The 22,744-nt window shown below is 40.0% G+C and overlaps 1 protein-coding gene across 2 annotated transcripts in view; it reads left to right on the forward strand.

Moving 5' to 3' along the window:
- The window catches only part of mindy3 (MINDY lysine 48 deubiquitinase 3), a 90,660-nt gene that overhangs the window by 24,128 nt on the left and 43,788 nt on the right, over positions 1–22,744 (forward strand). For both annotated transcript variants that reach the window (XM_036558543.1, XM_036558542.1), the window contains exon 10: positions 4,841–4,921. In XM_036558543.1, the coding sequence (XP_036414436.1) occupies positions 4,841–4,921 (81 nt within the window). The remainder of the gene's footprint in view (positions 1–4,840; positions 4,922–22,744) is intronic.

A 22,744-nucleotide genomic window follows, 5' to 3' on the forward strand; every position in this document is an offset into this window, starting at 1 on the left:
TCATTAGCTTGAGGCGTCCTTTCAAACAGGGTATTTGGTGTACTTATCTTAAAACCTAGACCAATTAGTTCTGAAGCTGTTCTGAAAACGGAAGACAGCCTGAAAACAAAGACACAAGTCATGATTTTCTCTGTCCATAAAGTATAAAAAAAAAAAAACACAGTTTAATCAAGCCATCAATGTTGTCTCCTTCCCTTGCTCTTTTCTTCTCCATGCTTCATTGCTGTTTGAATTTGCCTTTTTCTCTGCATGTCTGTGATAGAGAGACCACTGAATACTTGAGATGGACATTTGTATAATTTTTACTTAAAGCCTCAGGGAACCTAAATCCATGTTCTCTTTCTAAGTAGGTTAATCGTTTTTTCGTTCAAAAACCAAACTGGCTGATCTATTTTATCAACATTCTCCTCTCTCTACGTAAACTGGACAGTCCTAATCTTGAGTAGAGCAAAGTGTTACCAACCATGTGTTGTCCTGCCCACACGACTTGTAAGATATATAAGTCGTAGAAACTTGTGACAGCAGTCTCATGTTTGGACTAAGAGGTGTCAGTCATGCATATCAGAATATTAGGACCACACCCAGACAGTTGTCATGTAGGTCTGATAAGCGATTTTGTAGCGGTGTTTTATTATTATGTATATTTTTTAGTTCAAACTTTGCTGTAAATTTAATGTTCGCTTATTACGTGCAGCCTAGTATAGAAGGCGATCTGTACGAGAGTTTCATAGATTTCTTGATTTGCTTACATAGTGCTACCAGTTGTACCTATAGAGCAAATCAAGCAGTTTACAGTATACACATTTGTCATCTTTAAAAATATTCTACGTGTATACAAAGCTCAGTTGAGATGTCACCATTTTTGTTAAAGCTTGAATCACTAAATGTTTCAATGATAGTTATCGATAGTGGCCATGTAATTGATGGGTAAAGTTTATAGGTGAGTTAAGGTGATGGAGGGATGACATACTAATTCTGATTATCGTTGTTGTTGGAAGAAAACCTCATATCTCCAAAATGGTAGCTTTTTTACAGGAGAAGGAAAAAACCTTCACTTTTAATGTAAGTCAGTGGAACCAGACTGTTTTAGGTCGCTTCTTTTGGTCCATTCTTAATGAAATTTACACACAGTGTAAAGGACGAGGTTTTCCTCTGACAGCAGTGTTATCATGAGGTGCAATATCAGGTGTTTGTGCCTTGCCATTCTCTGCAATTAAACTTTTTATACGCTGTCAGAAACATTTAAAAGTGTTGATTAATATATATTTTTTTTGTTACTGATGCACAATGATATTGGAATCATGTCATCAGCATCAGACAGATATTTAAATTTGAAGGCTATTTTAAACCAATATTTGAAGACAGATCCGTAAGACTGTTTTGGTGATGCTGGGTTACTGTGATAAAATGTTATTCTTTTGACTGCAGTTATAACCCTATAGAAATATCATACAGGGAGATTCACTCGAAAGAGGCCCTGAATATTCTGTTGTAACTCCCGTTAGGATGAAGCAATCTGAACCAAAAAATACGCTGCTTACCTTGACGTATGTGTAATCGATTGCATTACATGTGATGCTGGAAGTGATCTCTGTTTACTGCCAGACACACAAAGGGGTATGGGGGTACGCACCCGAAAGTTGTAAACGGAGGTTAAATGTCATTCGGGGCCTCTTTTGAGTGAATCTCCCTGTACTTCTTTGTAATGCTGATCCGGGTGAATTTAGTCTCAACTTCTATGTTTTTAAAAAATTCTACGTTAGATATATTTTTATGTCAGCATTGGAAGACATACGTGAAAAATATTGGATGTCAACATCGCCCCATTATTCCCACATCAGTGCATCCCTATTTTAAATTCCCTACTACACATGCTTTATACAAAATACCTGTTGGAGTAAAAGTATGCTGATGAGTTATCTGTGTATTCAAATAACCATGTCCATTCTTGTTGGACCACAGTAGACAGCTGTAGATGTTGTAGCAGACTCTACAACCTGATGTTTAAATGTAAAGCACATTCTTCACAGCCTTCTGCTTGATTCTACCTGTCCTGCCCCAAGTTGGAAAAAAAGTTCGGCTAAGAGCCCAGAAATTAGAGTATGCACCCACTCAGACTGTATATTTTGCATGCCTGTACTGGAACGTATTGTTCTAACCTGAGGAGTGTAGTGCAGAGCTGAAAGCAAAGCAGTAATTAAGTAGCTGGTTTATTTGAAATGGCACCTTGCTGAGCGTAGCTTCAGGATCCTCACCACCAGCCCTGTTTGCAGTGGAAGAGAGCAAGAATGTATCACCTCATATTTAGGAGCATCTGAGCCTCCATTGGAATATTCATGTAGTCCTCCACCCCTTTGCCATCAACAGCATACAGTATCTCAGTACTGTACGTGTCCTCTACCTGGGGTTAATGCGTAGCTGATGAGTGATGGAGAAGGCCCGTCAGCACCATAGCGTTTGAACACACTGTTGGACTTCAGCCTGAGAATAGCAGGAGTTTGGTCCCAGTTCAGAAAGCTCACCGTAAACATGATTATTCAGCAGTGCTTGCGTGTCTCATATATCATCCGTTGCTGTCAAATTGCTGACTCCACCAAAAGGGGGAAGAAAAAAAGTTGGAATTCGGTTGTGACTCAGAGGCCAGAGCTGTTTGTGTATACGATTTCTCTGTATGGTTCATGACCTATGTTGAGTTATAGAACGACAACTTATTTGTCTTTCGTATGTGAATAGCATGCTGAATTGAACTGTACCTGTATCAAAACTGTTAACAGAGTAGGTGTTTGCTATTAGCTCATTGGGAAGGGCCACAAATCCATTGCCGTTTAAGAGCGTTCTCATGATTTGCACAACTTTTTGGTTGTGCTATGACCAGTCTTGTCCATGGCAATAGCACATTGAATGCAAGCGTAAAATCAGCTATAGTAATCAAGTTACTGTAGTCAGCAATTTGCTGCTCTGCTGGCTAAACCTGCTTGTTAAAAATAATTGGACAGTCATTAAATTTTTCTAGTGTTAACTCATTTGGACATTGTTAGATTTGCAGTGAAGTAATGGGGTGAAATATAAGCTTTAATTCGAACGCATTTACCTTGGGATCACCAAGGTACGCATTTACCTTGGGATCACCAGGGATCGAACTCGCGATCTCCTGATGATAGGGCCAACGGTTGCGCCACTCGGGAGCAGAAGTAACTTTTAAGAAGAAAAAAAATAAGGTTTTTATATGCGAATCATTTGTTTCAGTGGCTGGGTTGTGGATGTGAAAAGGTAGCAGAAGATCTGTGGATGTGAAAAGGCAGCAGGAAAGGGTGAACCATATAGGAATTCCAGCCGTTTATACCATCTACCCATTCCAGGGATTCCTAAGTAATTAGGTAAATTTACATAACAGTTAAATAAATAAGATGTTGGTAGATCTCTAATACAGCTTATGCATTTTTCCAATCTCTGTGGTCTGATTTTGAGGTTTACCAGTGGTTTACGTTGTGGTGTTAGGCTGCATATTGTTCTTGTTAGGGTATTCTCTAGCACACCTTTACTATGCTGGATGTTCACCTGTTCAGTATTTTTCAAATTAAAGCATTTCTTTCAGTAGTTCTGTATACTGTTTCCAATATTCCTTTCATCCTCTGCTCTGGTCTTCTGTAGTCGGCCAGATCATTTTCCTGTTCTCAGTTCACCAGTTGCTTCTTAACAATATGCCAAATAGTTCATTGTTCCAGACATTTTTCCAGATCTTTTTTGTCAGTGATTGATATAATTCTGATTTGTCTGCTTTGGTCTTTATGTTGAGAGAAAACAGCAACAGGCTCTCCAGCCAATAATGCACTGACATCCAGTTGTCTAAGAAACAGCGTAGTGGCCCATTGTCCAGTACTTATGGTCTCCTACCTTTATGGGGCTGTATAAATGGGCTGTGATTCCTGTGTGGTTAGCCCTGTATACAGTACTGTGCAAAAGACAGAGGCCAACCTTCATTATTTAATTTCCATTAAAAATAAAAATTAAGTACAACTTATTTTTCAGGAGATATTTCTGAGGAGGTCAGATAAAAGATAATCCACTTGCGTAAGGATGGGAAAAGTTCCAAAAAAAGTTCAAAAAAACATTTGAAAGATCCAGAGAAAATGGGACTCCTAACAATGGTGCAAGGGGGAAAAAAATACTGCAGGTGTTTGTCTGTTCCTCAACTCTGAGAAGACAGCCCAATGCTATGGGTCTGAAAGGATATGTAGCTGTCAAGAAGCTGTTGCTGAGAAAAGGAGATAGAGAAAAAGGGGGAAAATCAAACGATGAACCTGATGTTGTTCACAGAACAATGGACAGGCCAACCCAAAGCCCAGACCTCAGAAACACTGAGTGTATTTGCAATTACTTGGACTGTGAGAAGCAGATAAGGCAACATCTAAGGCTGTACTTTGGATGTGTTTTTACAAGACACATGGAAAAAATATCATTGAGGCTTGTCTGAAATTTCTCCAAAACACCTTTTCCTGATGCTGAAAAATGATTCATTTTTCCTTAACTGCCATTTTGACTGGAAATTAAGCAGATGAAGGGTGGTCTCTGACGCAAAGTTGACGTTCTGCACTTTAACCTCAGTTGTTCTTTAGCTTCAGATCAAGAGCTGAAACAACAAATCAGCTTTGTCCAGATGTTTACAGGCTGCAAATCTAATACAGATCATATAAACAAGTTCTTTGTTGTACTTTTAGTTCTTTCTAACCGTAAAGCTGGACGGGTAGTCATGGTTTCAGAATGTAGTTGGCCTGGTAGTCATGTCATCGGTATGGAGATTGGCACTCATCCCTTCTCTTTTTTTGGACTTTTTTTTCAGGTTGGATCTTTTCTCAAGTCTCCAAAGTTCCCTATATGGATTCTTGGCAGCGAGACTCATCTCTCTGTGTTCTTCACCAAGGTGAGTTACTTGGGGAGGGAGCTCTTCCGTTTTAGCATTTATTTTCCTGCTGTATCACTCGCTTTATACCTTAAAATAGAAGAGAATCTACAAACACCAAACTAGAAATCTTCTTCATTCTTCATCTCAAGCTCACACAGAACAGTTAAGATGCATATCAGTGATGAACAGCAGCTTAGGTGTCACCATTGATCATTTACGTCAGAAGTGTCTCTTGCTTAGGTCCTTTATCACTCTCTCTTTCTCTCACTCGCTTCACTCGCTTTCCCTCTTTGGTCCCTCTTTTGCTTGCTCTGGCAGACAGTAGTTCTCTCCCTCTTATTTCATTACTGAGTAAAGCCTCAAAACACAAGAATGTGCTTGGTAATAGACTTAAAACTCTAGACGATTTTTTTATTTTTTTTTATTTTTTTTTAGTGAAAGAATAATAAGATAAAGCGGGGAGCTGTGGAACGTATGAAAAGAGATGGAGAGCGCTTTTTGGACTTATAAGGCAGCCAGTGTGGTGTGTTCTGGCGGCAGCCTTCGCAGCATGCCGTCAGGTTTGGCAGTAACACACAAAGTCTTTTGCAGATTTAGGCAAAAAAAAAAGAGAGTATTTGTGTGAATGTCAGTTTGTGTAATAGTTGATGTGTAAATGGCCTGTTGTTGATGGATCTGAAACTTGTTCTGCAGACTGCAGTGTTTCTCTGTCAGTCTTCCATCAAAAGAATGCACTGCTGAACTTCATTCATGTCCTAAGGCAGTACTGTAAGTAAGGGCTGTGACGCACCAAGCCAAGAGTCGGCTGTCAGACACCATTGAGCTGTAGTAAACGTGGGAGCTCAAGTTTATGAAGGTCCAAGTGTAAGGGGAAATGGAGAACCACCCAACCACCCATCCAGCCTAACACCATCAACCTTCCCAACAAGGTTCCCACCCAACCCTGCCAGACCCCTTTATCCATGTCCTAAGGCAGTACTGTAAGTAAGGGCCGTGATGCACCAAGCCAAGAGCCGACTGTCAGGCGCCACTGAGCTGTAGTAAACGTGGGAGCACAAGGTTATCAAGGTCTGAATGTAAGGGGCAATGGAGAACTACCTACCCACCCATCCAGCCTAACACCCTTAACTTTCCCAGCTAGACCCCTTTATCCAAGTCCTAGGGCAGTACTGTAAGTAAGGGCCATGACCCATCAAGCCAAGAGTCGGCCATTGGACGGCATCAGGCCATCAGTGAGTGTTGGTGGCCGACAGTCGCCTTTAATTTGCTCTAATTGGTCCTCATTAGTGCTATTTTGGCTGATTAAGCATGTTTAATAGGCATTGACTGTTGGCCTTGGGGGGAGAGCTGTGAATCAGCACATGAAGAGAGAAACAAAAGAGAGCAGAGCAAGCAAATGACACTCTCAAGAGGGCACACAGCCAGGGGATAGCCTAACTTTCCAGCGCCAGAGCAAGTAGCAAAGTTTTATCACTACCCACAGACATTGGAACTAATTTTGCTACTTGACTGTATGAAATTTGAAAAGAGCAGTATGTGAGCATCGTGTTCCCAATGAGAAATGATGGGTTTTATTTCACTGTTTAATGTGGAAGCTTTTACTTAGCCACCGAGTGCCAGGCTAACGGTGTTGTACTTTTCCCATCATACTCTGGGTTTAACTTAGACATGGACACTTGACGCTTAAAAGACATTCAAACAATATGTTCTTTACTTCGTTTGTTGCAGCTGAACTGCTGCCTGACGCTGCTAGAGTTGTTGTCTTTTATGAAGACACAGTAGTCATGTGCATGTCGACCATCAGCTGTGGTCATTGTGGTATGTTAGAATTGCCACAGGGGACAAGAGGTGATGGTGAGCTGACAGAAGGCGATTGTTGCTTGGCCCTAGTTGGCTCTAGTTTTTCAGGACGCTAAGGGTGGATAATGTGGAAAATATAAAACCTTATGGTACGTAAAGACAGTTTCACAAAAAAACTATTTTTTTTTAGGTTTGCAGGCAATTTGGTATGGACAAAGTGCAGCAGATGGTAGTGTTACGTTAAAAAATTAGTGTGAGTGTTTTAGGGCCACTGTTAATAAAAATAAAAATAGTAGACTTTGAGAAAAAAGTTATAATATTTAGAGAAAAAAAATCGTAATATGTCAAGGGAAAAAAAGGAGTAGAATTACGACATTAAAGTGGCATTAATACCAGGAAAGGTCGCAATATTGTGGCCAAAGCCTTTGAAAAGGGAAGCAGCACCTCCTCGTGTTAAATGAGGGGCGTTGAGTTGGTGGAGTTATACTTTCGTATCAATTTGGCCCATAAAGAAACACTAAATCTCCCTGTCTCTCCTGCACATCAGCACCAGCCTGTTATTAGTATAAGAAACGGCTGTGCAGGAAACTGGTTATCTAGAATAAAGAGCCAGACGGACTCGGAGGAAACTGCCTGTCTGTTTTGTTGAAGGAGAATCGCAGGCAGGGTCGTCTACACGGCTATCAGTGGCTACATCTCCCCCCATTCAAAGAGGGCATGAAGTTTCACAGACAGTGAGAATGATGATCAAAATGATCCACAGAGAGACAGGAGTGAGAGGAGCTCCAGCGCCAGTACAGCAACCGAGACCCCAACGCGTTATGGCAGCCCCCCTACAGTACAGCAGCCCACTTTATCCTCCAAATATTACAACTTTTTTTCTCAAAATAGTACAACTTAATTCTCGAAGTCTACTGTTTTTATTTTTATTAACAGTGGCCCTAAAACACCGTCATAAAAAATTGCTATACCAACTATGAATGCATTCATTTTTTAATTCATTTTTGCAAAAGAAATGACCAAAAGAAAATAGAGCTTAAAAGAATTACACAGTGCCTTAAAAAGTTGCTGTTTGCAAGCTTTGAATGGCAATGATATACTCAGAAAGCATATTGAGATGTTATCATTTCAGTTTCTTTCTTGTCCTGGACCTGTAAACCCTTTGCAGTCCCTACCTCTTTCCCAGCTCTGCACTGTCCCTCAATCTTATGTCAGTTCTTTTCACACTATAACTTATCATCACATTGTCCACCCCTTTACTGTAAGCTAGTGTCTTGCAAATGGCAAATCATATTTGTTGGCCAACACAAATTTGTTTCCAGCCGTTGGTGTCTCTCTAGTATTGTATGCAATATGCAGACAACGGCCATATTATTTAGTCAGTATGCAATATACACAGTACACACAGTATACAAGCAATATGTAGACAATAATATACATACAGTGTACATATGCTTAACAGTCAGAAATACATAATATACAAGCAATATAAGATTATATAGGGCAAACAGTATACATAAGTGTGCGTGGTAGTGCAAACAACAGTGGTTCACTGTGTTTGAGTGTGTTGCATGCGTGCACATGTGCATATGTGTGCTATCCCCTGTGTTAAAAGAGGAAATGTTTGTTTCTCATAAGGGCTTCCACCTGGAGGAAAGAGAGATTGACTGCAAGCATTAATCACCACACAGCACTCAGAGCCATTACTGTCAGTACATTATCTTCTTCCGGTCTCTGCTAGTGTGTACTGAGGCCTTCCTGTCAACAGTTTCTCTCCTGATGATAAATACTCTTTGAATGGTTGGATGGTGATTGGCTGAGAGACTACACCCATGTTAAAACCATCAGCGTCACCCGCTTACATTCTGACAAATTCTCAGGTAACAAGCTTCTGCTATGGAAAACGTACAGACAGTGGCAAGGGCATTTGACAGCACTGCTTTTCTCCCCATTTATACGTGACATGGCCAGTGGTGCAGGGTGTCAAGCTGAAGGTGATTCAACTGCATTGATTTTGGTCTGTTAGAATCAATTAGAATTAAGTTTGTGCTCATTTTTGGACACAATAGAATCTTTATAGTATCTGGCAATTTTTAAATGTAAAAATAAAACAACGGTTTGTGTGTTTTTTTTTGTATCTATTCATCTGTTTACTTCGCTGTTTGGCCACACCACTATTTTCAGGACCAGGTGAATCAAAGCACCTTCCATTTGCTGTACAGTTTGATGTGTTCTAGGGATGGGCGATATGATCTCAGACCAAAATTATGTTGTTTTCTACTGTTCGAACAATAATGATGTGACATAATGATATTAAAAAGAATATATTTAACCCTTAGGACCCGAAGCAAAATGGTTTGTCACTTCTAGCCTTGATAACTTCAGAATGGTTTAAGATACAAACATGATCCACATTTCAGGACATTCAGCAGACCTGCTCCTAACTAGCGAGCATGACATCATCGAGCTGTGACGTCAGCATCAGTGAGTAATTCAACTCATAAAATCACCTAAAATCCTGATATTATTGCTCTGCTTTTTGCCCTTCATATTCCAACAAAGGGTTAAAACAGCGACATGATTCACACATCAGATCACTCATCAGACTCTGACCTCACAGTCCAGAGTGATTTCATCCATCAGGACAGAAAATCAATAAAAAAAAAACATGGCCGCCTTATGCTAATTGATTTATTTTTACTCATAATAATCAACAGAATTAATCACCATCAAAATTATTGTACTTTCAGCTCACAGACACTCCAGACTAACCATTTCTGAAAAGATAACTACAACTGCACTTGTTTCCAAAATCTGTTTCATTAAAAATTACAGAATTTAGCAGGCGCTAGGTGAATTTTTAACCCAAATTCATAAAGATATCAAATTTCTGTTAGCATTAATGTGTCAAACAATGGTATATCTGAGTAGCCCAGGGTCTCTTGAAAATAACAACATATGGCATGTATGACTGTAAATACTGTATAATTGCTATTGTAATTGACTAAAAAAAAACCCAAAAATTCCCTGAAATTTTAGGTTTCTAAGGGTTAAAACAGTATAATAAAAATAACAAAACATGGCAATAATGATAATTATTAGTAGTATTGTCATACAGCTGCTATTATTGTTACATTTGCTGTTGTTGTTGTTGTTGTTGTTGTTGTTATTATTATTATTATTATTATTATTATTATTATTATTCAGGGCTGAAAGATTAATCGTTTTTATATCGAAATCGCAATTTGAAAGAGTGCAATTTTCAAATTGCAAGTGCTGCAGTTTTTATTCTAGTCTTATAGTCTGTTATCAACAACACTCTTAAAAGGATGATTCTTCAAGGGTTCTGTATAAAACCAAGAACCCTCAAAGAACCCTTTGCATGGTGAAATCGTTCTTCAGATTGATCGAGAATGTGCTGTAGATGGTTCTACATAGCAACCTTTTGAAAACGGTTCTATACAGCACCAAAAAGGGTTCTTCTGTTATTACGATGTCAAGCTTGTAAGAATAAAATAACCCTTTTGGTGCTACATAGAAACACTTTTTCCATGAATGTTAAGAACAGTTTCACCAAGCAAAGAACCATTTAATCATGCAGAGGGATCTTTGAGGGTTCATGGTTCTACATGGAACCAGTGTGTTCACTAAAGATTCCTTGAAGAACCATTTTTTTTAGTGTGAGTGTTGATGCATTGCAAGGTCTAAGAACTGGAAATGTAACCTAATCACGCGGAGCCTGGGAACTGCTTTTCGATTAATTTGACGAATCAGAAGCAACCGTGTGCTGTGACATCACAACCACAAATAACTGGCAGACTGATGAACTGTGTTCGACTTTAAAGCCTCAAGCCGAAAAAGAAAGTATGCGCTGGTCTTCTTAGAAAAGGCCTATACATCAGTTTATAAAGACCTTCGCAACATAAATCGTAATCGCAATATTGGTTAGAGAAATCGCAACTAGATATTTAGCCAAAATCGTTCAGCCCTGTTATTATTATTATTATTATTATTATTATTACTATAGCATATTTTATAAGCCCTTCAGAGTAGGGAAAAATATAATACAAGGTTTATCGATAAAAAAAAAGGAGCATGAGTACTGAAAACACTGTGTAGCACAGCCAGCAAAGCAGGAATGCCTTCGTGGTGCCTTATGCACACGGCCTACTGTACACTCACTTTGTGTGCACGTGGTCGAAAAAGGTTAAAGTTAAAATCATCTCATGACTGAAACAGTGATATTTTACTGCTGTGTAAAGAATCGTAATCGAATCGTGATGTTTTCTCATACACTGAATCGTTTCCTGAAGAACTGTAATTTAATGGAATCATTTTGAGGTCACAGCTTCATGCATATTTCATGTATACCTCTGTTTATTTACCTCTTTATCTTTGTCCATTTTCCGGTTGGGCACCACGTGCACACTTATACACTTCAGTGGCCTGGCCATGACCTGGTTTGTGTCCGTTTATTCATCTACATGCAGGCCTCCCTGCAGGGCTGTCCTCTGTATAGAGTTACACACAGCACCTGAGAGATCACAGGCGTCGAAATATGAAATTTATGACAGGTGGCCTGTAGTTTTTTCTTCTCTGTACTGAATCATGCCAAAATAACAGTCTTCCTTTTTTCCTGCCAGAATGTTGTGTGGAGGCTGTTTTTTTACATTGCTTGTTGGAGAATCGTGTTATGACTAACATCTTCATACATACAAACATGCATATGACTGCTGTCAGAAGGAAACCTCATATTTCCATTTATGTCTTTTTTTGACATAATTTTTGAAAATGCCTGTTGCCCTTTATACTGTATGTAAATTTCATGAAGATCTGACCAAAAGAAACTGGTTCCATTTACTTTTCCTCCTCCTGTAAAGTTACCATTTTAGAGATACAAGGTTTTCTTCCGACAACAGTGATATGCTGCCTTTTGGCAAAATAGATGAGGCTACGTTCACGTTACCAGGTTGAAGTGGCACAAATCCGATTTTCTGCCCTAATGTGACTCAGATCTGGTGCTTTCAGGGCTGTGTGGACACACAAATCTGATCTTTTCAAATCCGACCTGAGCCACTTTCATATGTGGTCCTAGAATTCATGCGCTTTTTTCCACTGTGCACATGGCAGCAGTGCCGAACAGAAGTTAAAGCCTGTAAACGGTGGAAAAGCAGCTCATCTCACCTTTTTCTCCTTCGTCTCGCTCTAATAATGAAGCTGAGAGCTGATCAGAGTTAATTATCTTCTCAGCGAAGCTCGTTCTGCTCGTTAGTTTGTGCTGATGATGCACGTGATTCGTTCACGTGACGTTACTGAGTAGGATGTGAGCATGTGGGACGTTTCATGATGCTGGTTCGTTCACATAAATGACAGATTTGAATCACTTACCTAAGAAGTGTGAACCATCGTGTCAGAGAGATCGGATTTGAGCAATGAGGCTTGTAATGTGAATGTAGCCTATGAGACGGTCAATAAATTGCATCAAAAGTGGAACTAGGCACTCCATTATGGAGCTGGTAGAACTCAAGTGATGGGCAAAGTTTTTAGAATGACCTTGAAGTTTCGGTTCTGTTTGCAAAACTTTTCTAAATGATTTACTGTTGCCAGCACGCAGCGGAACTCCTCTGATGGCGTATTGAAACATTTAGTTTTTTGGTGTTTTGTTGGTTATTTTTTGTTTTTGTGTGTGTGTATGAGGGGGTGGTGGGGTCTGGTTCCCTGATGATCTTCAGGTGCTCACTATGACTATTTTCCTGTTAATTCTTTAAAGCAAACACCTAATATGATCCATCCACATACATACACAACAAAATTAACCTTTTCACCTTTTCACACTCTATCACATGTACACACACACACACGCGCGCACACACACAGACAAGAACCATGCTAGGATCTTTAAGAAATTTGATCCGTTTTCCCGAGAGCTGTGCAACTCCGTGCCCATCTGGTTTACTTCCGCCCCCTGGAGACACCAGCAGGGTCAGCCACTCAGCCAACCCCTGAGAGACACGGAAATGCTCCGAGTTCACCCCCCAAACATAGCCGTTAGACCTCTCTCCCGCCTAAGGCTGCTGGACTAATTGTGTTGGGCTTTTGGTTACAGCCAGATGTGAAAGTTTAAGTGATAAGGGTTTGTTTTTTCGGCTTATTGCTTTTGGTTAGTTTGTTAGTCCAGAGGAAATAAAAGATCAGTAGTTTAAAAAAGAAAAACAAAAATGAGGGCTTCAGAGAAGGATCAGCATCAGACATTGACATATCCATAACCAAGGCTCTGAGTATAAAGAAAAAAAAAGCCTATCGTTGCTCATTTAACCAGGGATTTCTGTTTTTGGGGGTCTGTGTTTGTGTTTTTTTTTTTTCGTTTTTTTTTGTCTATTTTATTAGTTTTAACAGTCGTGAGAACCTTGATGGCAGCGTCTAAAATATAACTGTATCCATCTGATATATACTGAAAAAATTAAGGTTAACAGAAGTTTCCTTTTTTCACACATGCAGTCATATATTTGGGCAACATGTTTTGTTGATTTAAGTGAAAATAAATATAAATAAGTGCAGAAAATAACACCACATTTTAACGTGATAAGATTGCTCTAAAATTGCTTTATTAGTTCTAATAAACTGTTCTCAGTTCCAAGCTAATTATCACTCTAGCAACTGAAAGGGTGCATTTTAGAGGGCAAATTAAGGTAGTAGTTCAGTGTTCTAGTTACAGCTTCACAGGCAAAATAATGTATTTCAGTTACATTTCTACGTGTTGCAGTGCAACTCCTCATATCTCAGATCTCAGATATAGCAACCGACAGCACACAAGCAGCTGGGCTGTTTCTTTTGGTCTGGTCTTTGTGAAATTTACACACAATGTAAAGGGCGACAGGCATTTTCAAACTATGTCAAAAACTGAAAAACGAAAAATGGAGACATGAGGTTTTCTTCCGACAGCAGCGATAAATAAAATGGCAATTAAAACGTTTTGAATTTTAGTTTTGGTGTCAGCTCTAAATTTTCACTTTGGTGCATCACTAACTGAAATGATGCGATTTGCATATTTGTAATTTTTCTGGGAGGGATCTCAGTGCTTATTAAAAAAAGCTGTTTTGGTTGCTTTTGAGCAGCTGTTCGGGTCAAGATTTGAGTGGTTTGTTAACTTTGCGTTGTGCCTACATTCCTCTAAATGATATAAACTGGTCTCAGGCTGTTGGACTGTAAGTGCTGTTAATGTGTTTTTTGGTGAGTTGAGTGGTTCACTAGCTTTCGAGCCCTGTCTCCTAATGCTCTCTGTGAGCTAATGCTGTTGGTTTGGGATGCCTGGCTGCCCCAGTGATGGGTGCGGTGTAAGGGCTGCGTGTTTGAGTGGGTGAGGGAGAGGTGTCTTTAATGGCCTTGCAGGTTTTAAGCCAGCGTCCCCACGGACGTGTACTCATGTTGCTGTTTTTATGTGTCTCCGTGCCTCTGCTTTTAGCCCCTAATAGGGTTTGTGTTCCTCTCTTATCTGATTTACGCACACAAAGCTGCAGACACTACACAAATGACCTCTTACTGAGGTCCCACGAGAGGGACGGGGACACACACAAACGCTGGACACTAAAGGAATGATGTAGCAAGAAAAAAAACAAAAAAAGATGAAGCGGGTCCCAGTGGGCATGCACACTCTCACTCACCCACACCCAGCCTGAGGGCAGAATGTAATGGAATAGGTCTTTTTAACGCAGCAGCGCGGTAAATATAGCCATGTATAATGCAGGGTAATGCGATCCGTGTGTCTTGAACCCGAAGCCTTCTGTTTATACCAAAACTCCAGACCTGCTCTCTCTCACACTCTCAGACACACTTGGCCTGCACTGGACACAAGGTGCCCCTCTGTGTGTCCCACCACCGTCGTATCCGTTCTTCCTCTCCTCATGTCGTTTTATGATTTCTCTGCTTTTGAACGTTGCTCATGATGAGGTTCACATCCCTCCTTTCCTTTCCTTCCTTGCCTCCCTCCTGTTCTTTCTCATTGGAGGCTTTCGCTTTCTTATCTTAAGGTTCTGGACTTTACTTAACTTATCACTTTCGGAACTTTGTATCTTCAAAATCGGTCTATCCATCATGACGTTTTTACACAATGTAAAGGGCAGCTGGTATTTTAAAAATGTCAAAAAAAAAGAAAAATGTAAAAATTGTACATGATTTTTTTTGTTGTTCACTGACAAATGTTAATTTGGCAAATATTAGAAAATATAGGTTGATTCAAAAACGTTCATCCCATTTCAAAATGATTTATTTTACATTTGTAAATCAATACAGTTGTAGAACCAACGGCCGACAAAAATCACGTTGCACAGTTATGACTGATTCACTCTTATTGAAGTGGAGAACACAAAACGCTTTCTGCTCAGGGGTCTCCATCTCCTCACAGACTGAAGGGACAGTCCGAAACTGTATGACCCCCTCTTTCAAATTGGATTGTGATTGTTTCCTCGGCGCCTCACAGTTGTAAAAATATGGCGCTTTGAAATCGGATGAATCTTTTTGAATCAACCTGTATATTTCAATTTTTAAAAAATATTAAACACTATTATTCAAAGTTATATCATGACATTTTTTTGCAAAGACAAAACATAGGATGCATAACTGCAGTAAACGTCTCCTAAGTCCACCAGATTTAGATTAATCGGACATTGTCATTCTCTGTAGTCATTATAAGCTAAAGAGAGTGACAAAGTCTGTAACTGGAATCAGTGGCTGCAGTAGCTGTGTTGTAGCTCAGCCACAGGGCTTACTTCACTACCTCATATCTGTTTGGTGATTAATAGCTTATTGTGCTGAAATCGCCCATATTTGAAGCCTTTGCGTGTAAAGAGAAAGTAAAAGACTGCATTCTTAAGCAGATCATTCAGTTGCCCCACAGGAGAGCATATTTCTGCCTGTTAGCTTTATAAAGTTTATAAAGAAAACATGTTGCCTTGTTGCTACAAAGCAGTCTGTCGAATGTCTGCAAACGTCATCGTTAAGTTTTAAAGTCAAGCAATTCTTATTAAAGCCAAATTAAGCCCTCGTTTTTTTGTTTTGTTCATCATGCTCTGCAATGGCATGTTCTTCTGGCCGTTAGGTTATCGTGGTTTATGATAATGTCAGTAACACATTGGCCTAGAAAACATTAGGAGCTGCAGCAGTGAACATTTTTTATATTAGAATGTGCATTTTTTTTCCTGGAATAGTCCTGTGCCATATCTTTTTGGCCCTCACGCTCTTCATACAGTGTTACATAATTTATCACGATAACGGTGATTGAACATTTATATTCAGCTGCAATTTGAAAGGGTGCAATTTTCATTTCACATGAGCTGTAATTCCAGTTATATCCTACATTATTCAATGTTGTCTTAAGTTTTAACTTGAAGTTTACTCTAATACCGCAGAGCTCATGAACTGGCAGTTTGACGCACTACCTTCGGCTTTGAAGCCTAAAGCATGAAATAAATGGATGTGCTGTTCTTTTTAAGAAAATCAGGGTCGCATTTAAATTGCAATTGCAATGTTACTCAAAAACTTTTATACCCCCCCCCAATCTCTTCATTTCTGTCTCATGAAACCTCTGTTTCCTGCCATTTATCTTGGAAAATGAATGTGGCTGGTGTTTTCCACAAACTACTGCAGCAACCATTTAACCCAGAAATACACTGCCTGAAAGCGAGAGAGAGAATGGAAAGTTTTTCTCCTGATGTTTGGTCTCTTGCTCAAAGGTAAGGATGTTAGGAGGGGCTAGTCCAGTAAAGGGAGGAAGGTGGTGTGTGCTTTTCACAGACAACAAGCGACTGATGGTAAAATGCTTTGGTGCTCCATGGGATTCTACCCTGTCCTGCAAATTTACACTTGGCCTTCGGGAGTCCCTGTGGTGGCCTACATTCACTATAGACTCGCTTCTGTAGAGCACGTCCCTGTAGGGCTCAGCTGATGGGGATATTTTAGGTTTTTGTGATAACTGCTGTGATATTCAAACAAAATGAGTTAAAAAAAAAAAAGCCCAGTAAAATGTTTCTAGCAATGGAAAGAGTGTGTTTGGATGGCAGTATTCAGTGTAGAGCTGCATGAAATTTTCAGGCTGGGTAGGATTAGCTTTGAAGCTATCGATGTTGTTGTGTGTATGTAGTGTCATTAAACACATGCGGAATACTATCGTCACACATGTATATGAGTGTGTATGTGAGTATATGTGTATATGCCGATACCATGCTCATTTGCTTGTACTCGTACTTATATAGATTCAGCCGGACCAACATTCAGATACCAGTTAATACCGTGTGACATGAGTCAGGTGTAGCTACCCCACAACAAAAGCAGCATAGGAGGATCTGCTCACACAGAGAAGCACTAACTGACTCTGTGACTGTCGGACACAAAGCCATTGGTCTCTGTAGGCATTCACTTTGGTATATTCCCACCCCACCTACACTGCATGACTTTAGCCCGTTTTAAACACACAGTCACAGCCGCTTCCCCAGTATATGGGTGGAGACACGTAGGCCAGCTAAATGGAGGGAAAAAGGCAATATTTGCTACCAAAGTCCATATATTCCTGCGTTTCACGTGACGTCACACTGAATAGTCGCCGCCATTTTGAGGACCGAATCAGGGAGTGACTGCTCTGCACGATGCCTTTAATCTGCTGTGCTTTGTAAAAGAATCACCTGCAAGACGCGACAGAAGCCAAGAATGACGAGAGACACACAGACCTTTAATTCAGTGTTTCAGACTCCAGGCTTGGAGCCGCTGCACTGTATAGTTTTAGTGTTTCTCTCTGCTGTTCACACCTCGTTCAGCTCAAGAAGGGATTAATTAGCTAATAATATCAGGTATTTTAACCAGGAAACCACAGTTATGCTGTGCAGGGGTTTCAGGACTGGAGCTGAACTCTGAACTAACTGCACTAGCAAACTTACAGAATCACGTCTGTCGAAACACGACGTCGTTTTCAGACCCACGACATTCAGTCTGATATTTAACGTTCATGTTTCTCCATTCAAACCAGATTAGGGAGAGGGGTTTGTGTATGAGATGCATATAAATGTCAGGAAAACACAAATTTGGTAGCTTTCCACCAGTTTAAGTGGGACCAGGAGTTTTTTGTATTCCAAAGTAAGGTGAAGAATTTTAGCCATCTTTCACCTCTAGTTGCGTTCGTGCGGAGCGGCAAAGCCAGAAAATCGGTCCCAAATATGGCAGCCACAACAGAAAAATCACGTGACTGAAACCCCAGGATACCAAGCTCTACTTTTGAACGTTCTTAAATGTTAAGTGTTTTTTTTGTGGTTGTTGTTGTTGTTGTTGTTGTTGTCGTAAAATAGGCTGTCGAGCGAGAGTACAGCACTATTGTGTACATCACCGCCTGGCTTTAGCTTCAGTGCACAGTGTTAGTAGCACCACTGAGGTTCTCAGCATGTTTTTTTTTGCTGAGTACTCAGTGTGCACATTATTTTTGTTTGAAACAGCTTTATCTGAAATTGTCTGTAGACAGAGTTGTCTGTAGGGGCTGCGTTTACAGTATGAGCCACTGTACAAAACCCACTCTTCTCCACTGCACTGCTACTCAATCCAAGGTAGTGTTAAATATAGCATAGCTAGATAATGCATTTCATTTAAAACCAACTAGATTGTAATGATTTAACTGTTAGGTTACACTAACAACTGCTTGATTCTAAGTAGGTTACTCAGCATGGTATCGGTCTCTGTATCGGCGAGTACTAAAAATATGTAAAAAATGATTTTTCAGTCTGAAAAGCATGAAACTCATGGTCCTAAATAGAACATCTCCCTTTACTAAAGAACCATGGAGGAACCATCTTTTTTAGCAGAGTACTGCTTTCTACTTGTGTGGGAATGGCACACTGAGAATCATCCCAGCTTTCTTTTCTGTTAGTGTGAAAAGCATCAGTCAGCACCTGCTTAGATATCCACAGCGGAAAGATACCAGGAGCAGAAATGCACTCGCGCATAAAAGAAAGCTACAGGGAGCGTAAAATTATCACTTCATTCCGTGTGCGTGCCATCTTTCAGGTTATCATCTAACAGACATCAGGTCTCCTGAAGGCATTGTGCCGACTGACATCTCATTAATCATTCCTTTGCTTGTAGCTGATCAGTTACACACAGACACTCTGAGTCCTCTTATCCTTTGTTGTGTGGAGGACAGTCTGAGATAACGTCTAATTATGTATGGTAGTGCAGTCTGGACCAGTGTTGGTGTCACACAGCTGATTTTCACTTTAAGATGTATTGATAGGGGGCATTAGGTCTATGCAAGGTGTGCCTCATTTCGAAACAGTTTACACTTCTTAGGGGGCTTGTTAACACATTTGATTGATAAGCAGGTAAATGTGAGAAAGCATTTTGAGAGACCTTGCAGCACAGACATTCTGATAAACATTTCACACAGTCGTATGCAAAGGTTTGAATACCCCCCGTCAGATTTTCTAAGAAAAAAAGCTAACATCCTCAAAGGTAGACAAATTTTTCTGCAAATTTTGGTGCACAATATTTATTTATTTGCCAAGTTTTAACACATTGGGGAAAAAATTAAATGCACCGTATAAATGTGCCAAAATGTTTGTACGTTGAGCAGCTGAAATACTATATCAAACAAGAACAGGAAAACATTTCACTCTCAAATCTACAGCAGTGTCTCCTCAGTTCCCAAACACTTACAGGTGTTGTTAAAAGAAGAGGTGATGAAACACAGTGGTAAACAGGCCCCCGTCCCAACTTTTTTGGACCATGTTGTTGGCATCAAACTCAAAATGTTTCTCAGTTTTTGATATGTTGTCTTTGTAGTGTTTTCCTTTAACAATGTGGCTTACTTGATTTGCATATCATTGCATTCTATTTTTATTTACAGTCTGCACAGCTTCCCAGCTTTTTTGGAAATGTTGCTGTACTTAGTAGCATGACATTCGGCGGATATTACAGCTTGCAAATGCTTTTTGTATCCAGCCAGCAAAACGCTTCTGTTTCTGTGATATCCTTGGGTTGTCTATGTCCAGCATGATTAACATCTACAACCAAAATTTCAGTGATGTTTAAGGAACTGGACTGTGAGAGTCGTTCTAAAAGCATCAGCTTGTGTTTCGTGAAGTTTCTTTTGAAAAAGCCAGAAGAAAACAGTCCAATTAAAACCAGCTCTGGCAGATTCTAATTTTTTAATTTTTTTTTTTTATTATTATTTTATTATTATTATTATTTTTTTTAGCATGTAGTACCAGTACTGGAAAGCATGGGTTTGTTGACTTTATTAATGCAACTTAAATATTTTCAAATACTTGTGTATCATATCTAACACTTCTTACAGTGTTACTAACTTACAGAATAAAATATATCACTTAATACTGCGATACACACAGCTCAGGCATAACATTATGACCACCTCCTTGTTTCTATGCTCATTGTCCATTTTATCAGCTCCACTTACTGTATAGGTGCACTTTGTAGTTCTACAGTTACAGACTGTAGTCCATCTGTTTCTCTGATACTTTGTTAGCACCCTTTTACCCTGTTCTTCAGTGGTCAGGACCCCCATGGACCCTCACAGAGCAGGTACTATTTGGGTGGTGGGTCATTCTCAGCACTGCAGTAACACTGATGTGGTGGTGGTGTGTTAGTGTGTGTTGCGCTGGTGTGAGTGGATCAGACACAGCAGTGCTGCTGGAGTTTTTAAACACCTCAGTCTCCCTGCTGGACTGAGAATAGTCCACCAACTAAAAATATCCAGCCAACAGCATCCTGTGGGCAGCGTCCTGTGACCACTGATGAAGGACTAGAGGATGACCAACACAAACTGTGCAGCAGCAGATGAGCTATCGTCTCTGACTTTACATCTACAAGGTGGACTGACAAGGTAGGAGTGTCTAATAGAGTGGACAGTGAGTGGACACAGTGTTTAAAAACTCCAGCAGCACTGCTGTCTGATCCACTCATACCAGCACAACACACATTAACACACCACCACCACTCAGTGTTATTGCAGTGCTGAGAATGAGCCACAAGAGTAAGTGGAGCTGATAAAATGGACAATGAGTGTAGAAACAAGGAGGTGGTCATAATGTTATGCCTGATCGGTGTATTTACACAATATGCAAGGGTTGAATTTAAGGCTGCCACAGATTGATTGAACTTGAATATTCAGTTACAAAAATTTGCATGACAATGATTCATATTTTCAGTTTTCTGCTGGTCTCTCAGTAAAAAGTTCGTGGCCATTCCGCCGGTATAATGAAAATTGACTTATTTAATTAATATAATCAAATACAGTATTTTCCCTATAACTCTGTAATCAGATAACCTATCACACTTTGTATTTTTGAAATTTGACTCTATATTCAGCTGCTAGTGAGCAAAGAGTGGTGAGAACCCCTCTACTCTTTTGTAAAGTATACATTTCCATCATAAAATTATATTCATCAACATTATTGAAGAAAAATGTAACGAAAGGTAATATTTCGTGCAAGGTTTGTAATTCTTTACTTAAGTCCGTGTTCATTGCTTAACCTTTTTAACAGACTCAGGATTACTCAATTAATCGTGAAAAGATTCTTAGATTACTTGTTTACTAGGATCAATAACAGCCTTTAGTGAATTTTGACAGCACTTCCCAGTACTGATTAATGGCATAACAGCTTATGTTATTGATCCTGCAGATCCTGTAGTGCTTCTCAAACATACACACACACACACACGTACATACTGACCCATGGGTCTTGTAACACATGAGAGCCCAAAATCCCCTCTTAAGGCCGAACAATAGCCACTACAGCGGCCTCTCACAGACACTGGTGTCTGTTTTGGGAGGGTACTTCACTAACAATAGCGATCACAAAGCCAGCCACTGTGAATAGAGAGTATGACAAGAGATAGAGACGGAGATAGCGTTAACACAGCTCTACACGCAAAGCCGGAGACCACAGAGAGAGTGAGAGTCGGAGGTGGTGTTTAAGGAAAAAGCGATAGCGAGAATGAAAGTTTGGCTTTCTCATGTTAAGCGTTGTGTCCCGTCGGTGACCATGTCACCTCCGTTGTATCGGGTTTAAAACATGCATTTGCTAATGGCGATTAGGTTTCCTGCCAGCAAGACTCTTCCTAGGAGCTCTGTTCAGAGCCATAGTTCAGGTTACCACATAACAGACTATCACTGATTAGCACAGTGGCTAACATAACAGTCCTATTACTGGCACCGCTTTGATGTTGACGCGGTGAGGTAGTTGCTGATAAGGCCCTAGTGGAGGGCCATTTATTGATTCTGCCTCAAAGCAAGGAACTGTTTCGCCAGTGTTAGGCCCGATCCCATTTCTCACTTTTACCCCTACCCCTTGTTTTCGAGTGTCACCTTGCCCCTTTAAACTGAGTTACAAGGGGTAGTGGTTGGAATCTTCCTCTACAAAATGGGACCCTCAAATAAAGAGCATTACTTCATTAACAGCTACCAGCGCTGCTCTGTAGGCGACCCTGCCAGTCTGCAGTGACAGCAGAGGAGGGTAAAGTTCAGCTCCTCACTGCTGGGCTTTAGTTACATTTAGGGAGTCATATGCTTTCAAAGAGTCACTAAAGGCTGGACAGTTATTTATTATTGCCCACCACTAATTCTTCAGTAATATGAAGTTAATGTCAGCTATTTGCCAGCTTCTCGTTCGGATTTTCCCAGTCCATCTTAACCCTTTAAGCACTCATAACCCACCAGTAGGCCCAAAGTGTTATTTCACACTTCTATAACCTAAGAATAGCTCAACCAGTTTGCATTGAAATTCCTGTAGTTGCTGAATAACAAGCCTTAGTATGTAATAAGCTTAAGATTTTAAATGGTGAAGCATGTCTGATGCCTGAGGCACCAAAATGTAACTGCTGCACCATTTAAGGTGCAACGAGAAATGTAGCTAGCTAGCTACTAAGACATTAGCATACTATCAGCGTGTTTTATGCTTGTTATGAAGAAAAGGACCATAATACATTGAAACGACGTTGACCTATGATAATATTGACTGACTGTTGTAATTTTTTTTTAACTGTAAAAAT

This window comes from Colossoma macropomum, unplaced genomic scaffold (genome assembly GCF_904425465.1).
Source record: "Colossoma macropomum unplaced genomic scaffold, Colossoma_macropomum, whole genome shotgun sequence".
In the NCBI taxonomy this organism is placed as follows: Eukaryota; Metazoa; Chordata; class Actinopteri; order Characiformes; family Serrasalmidae; genus Colossoma; species Colossoma macropomum.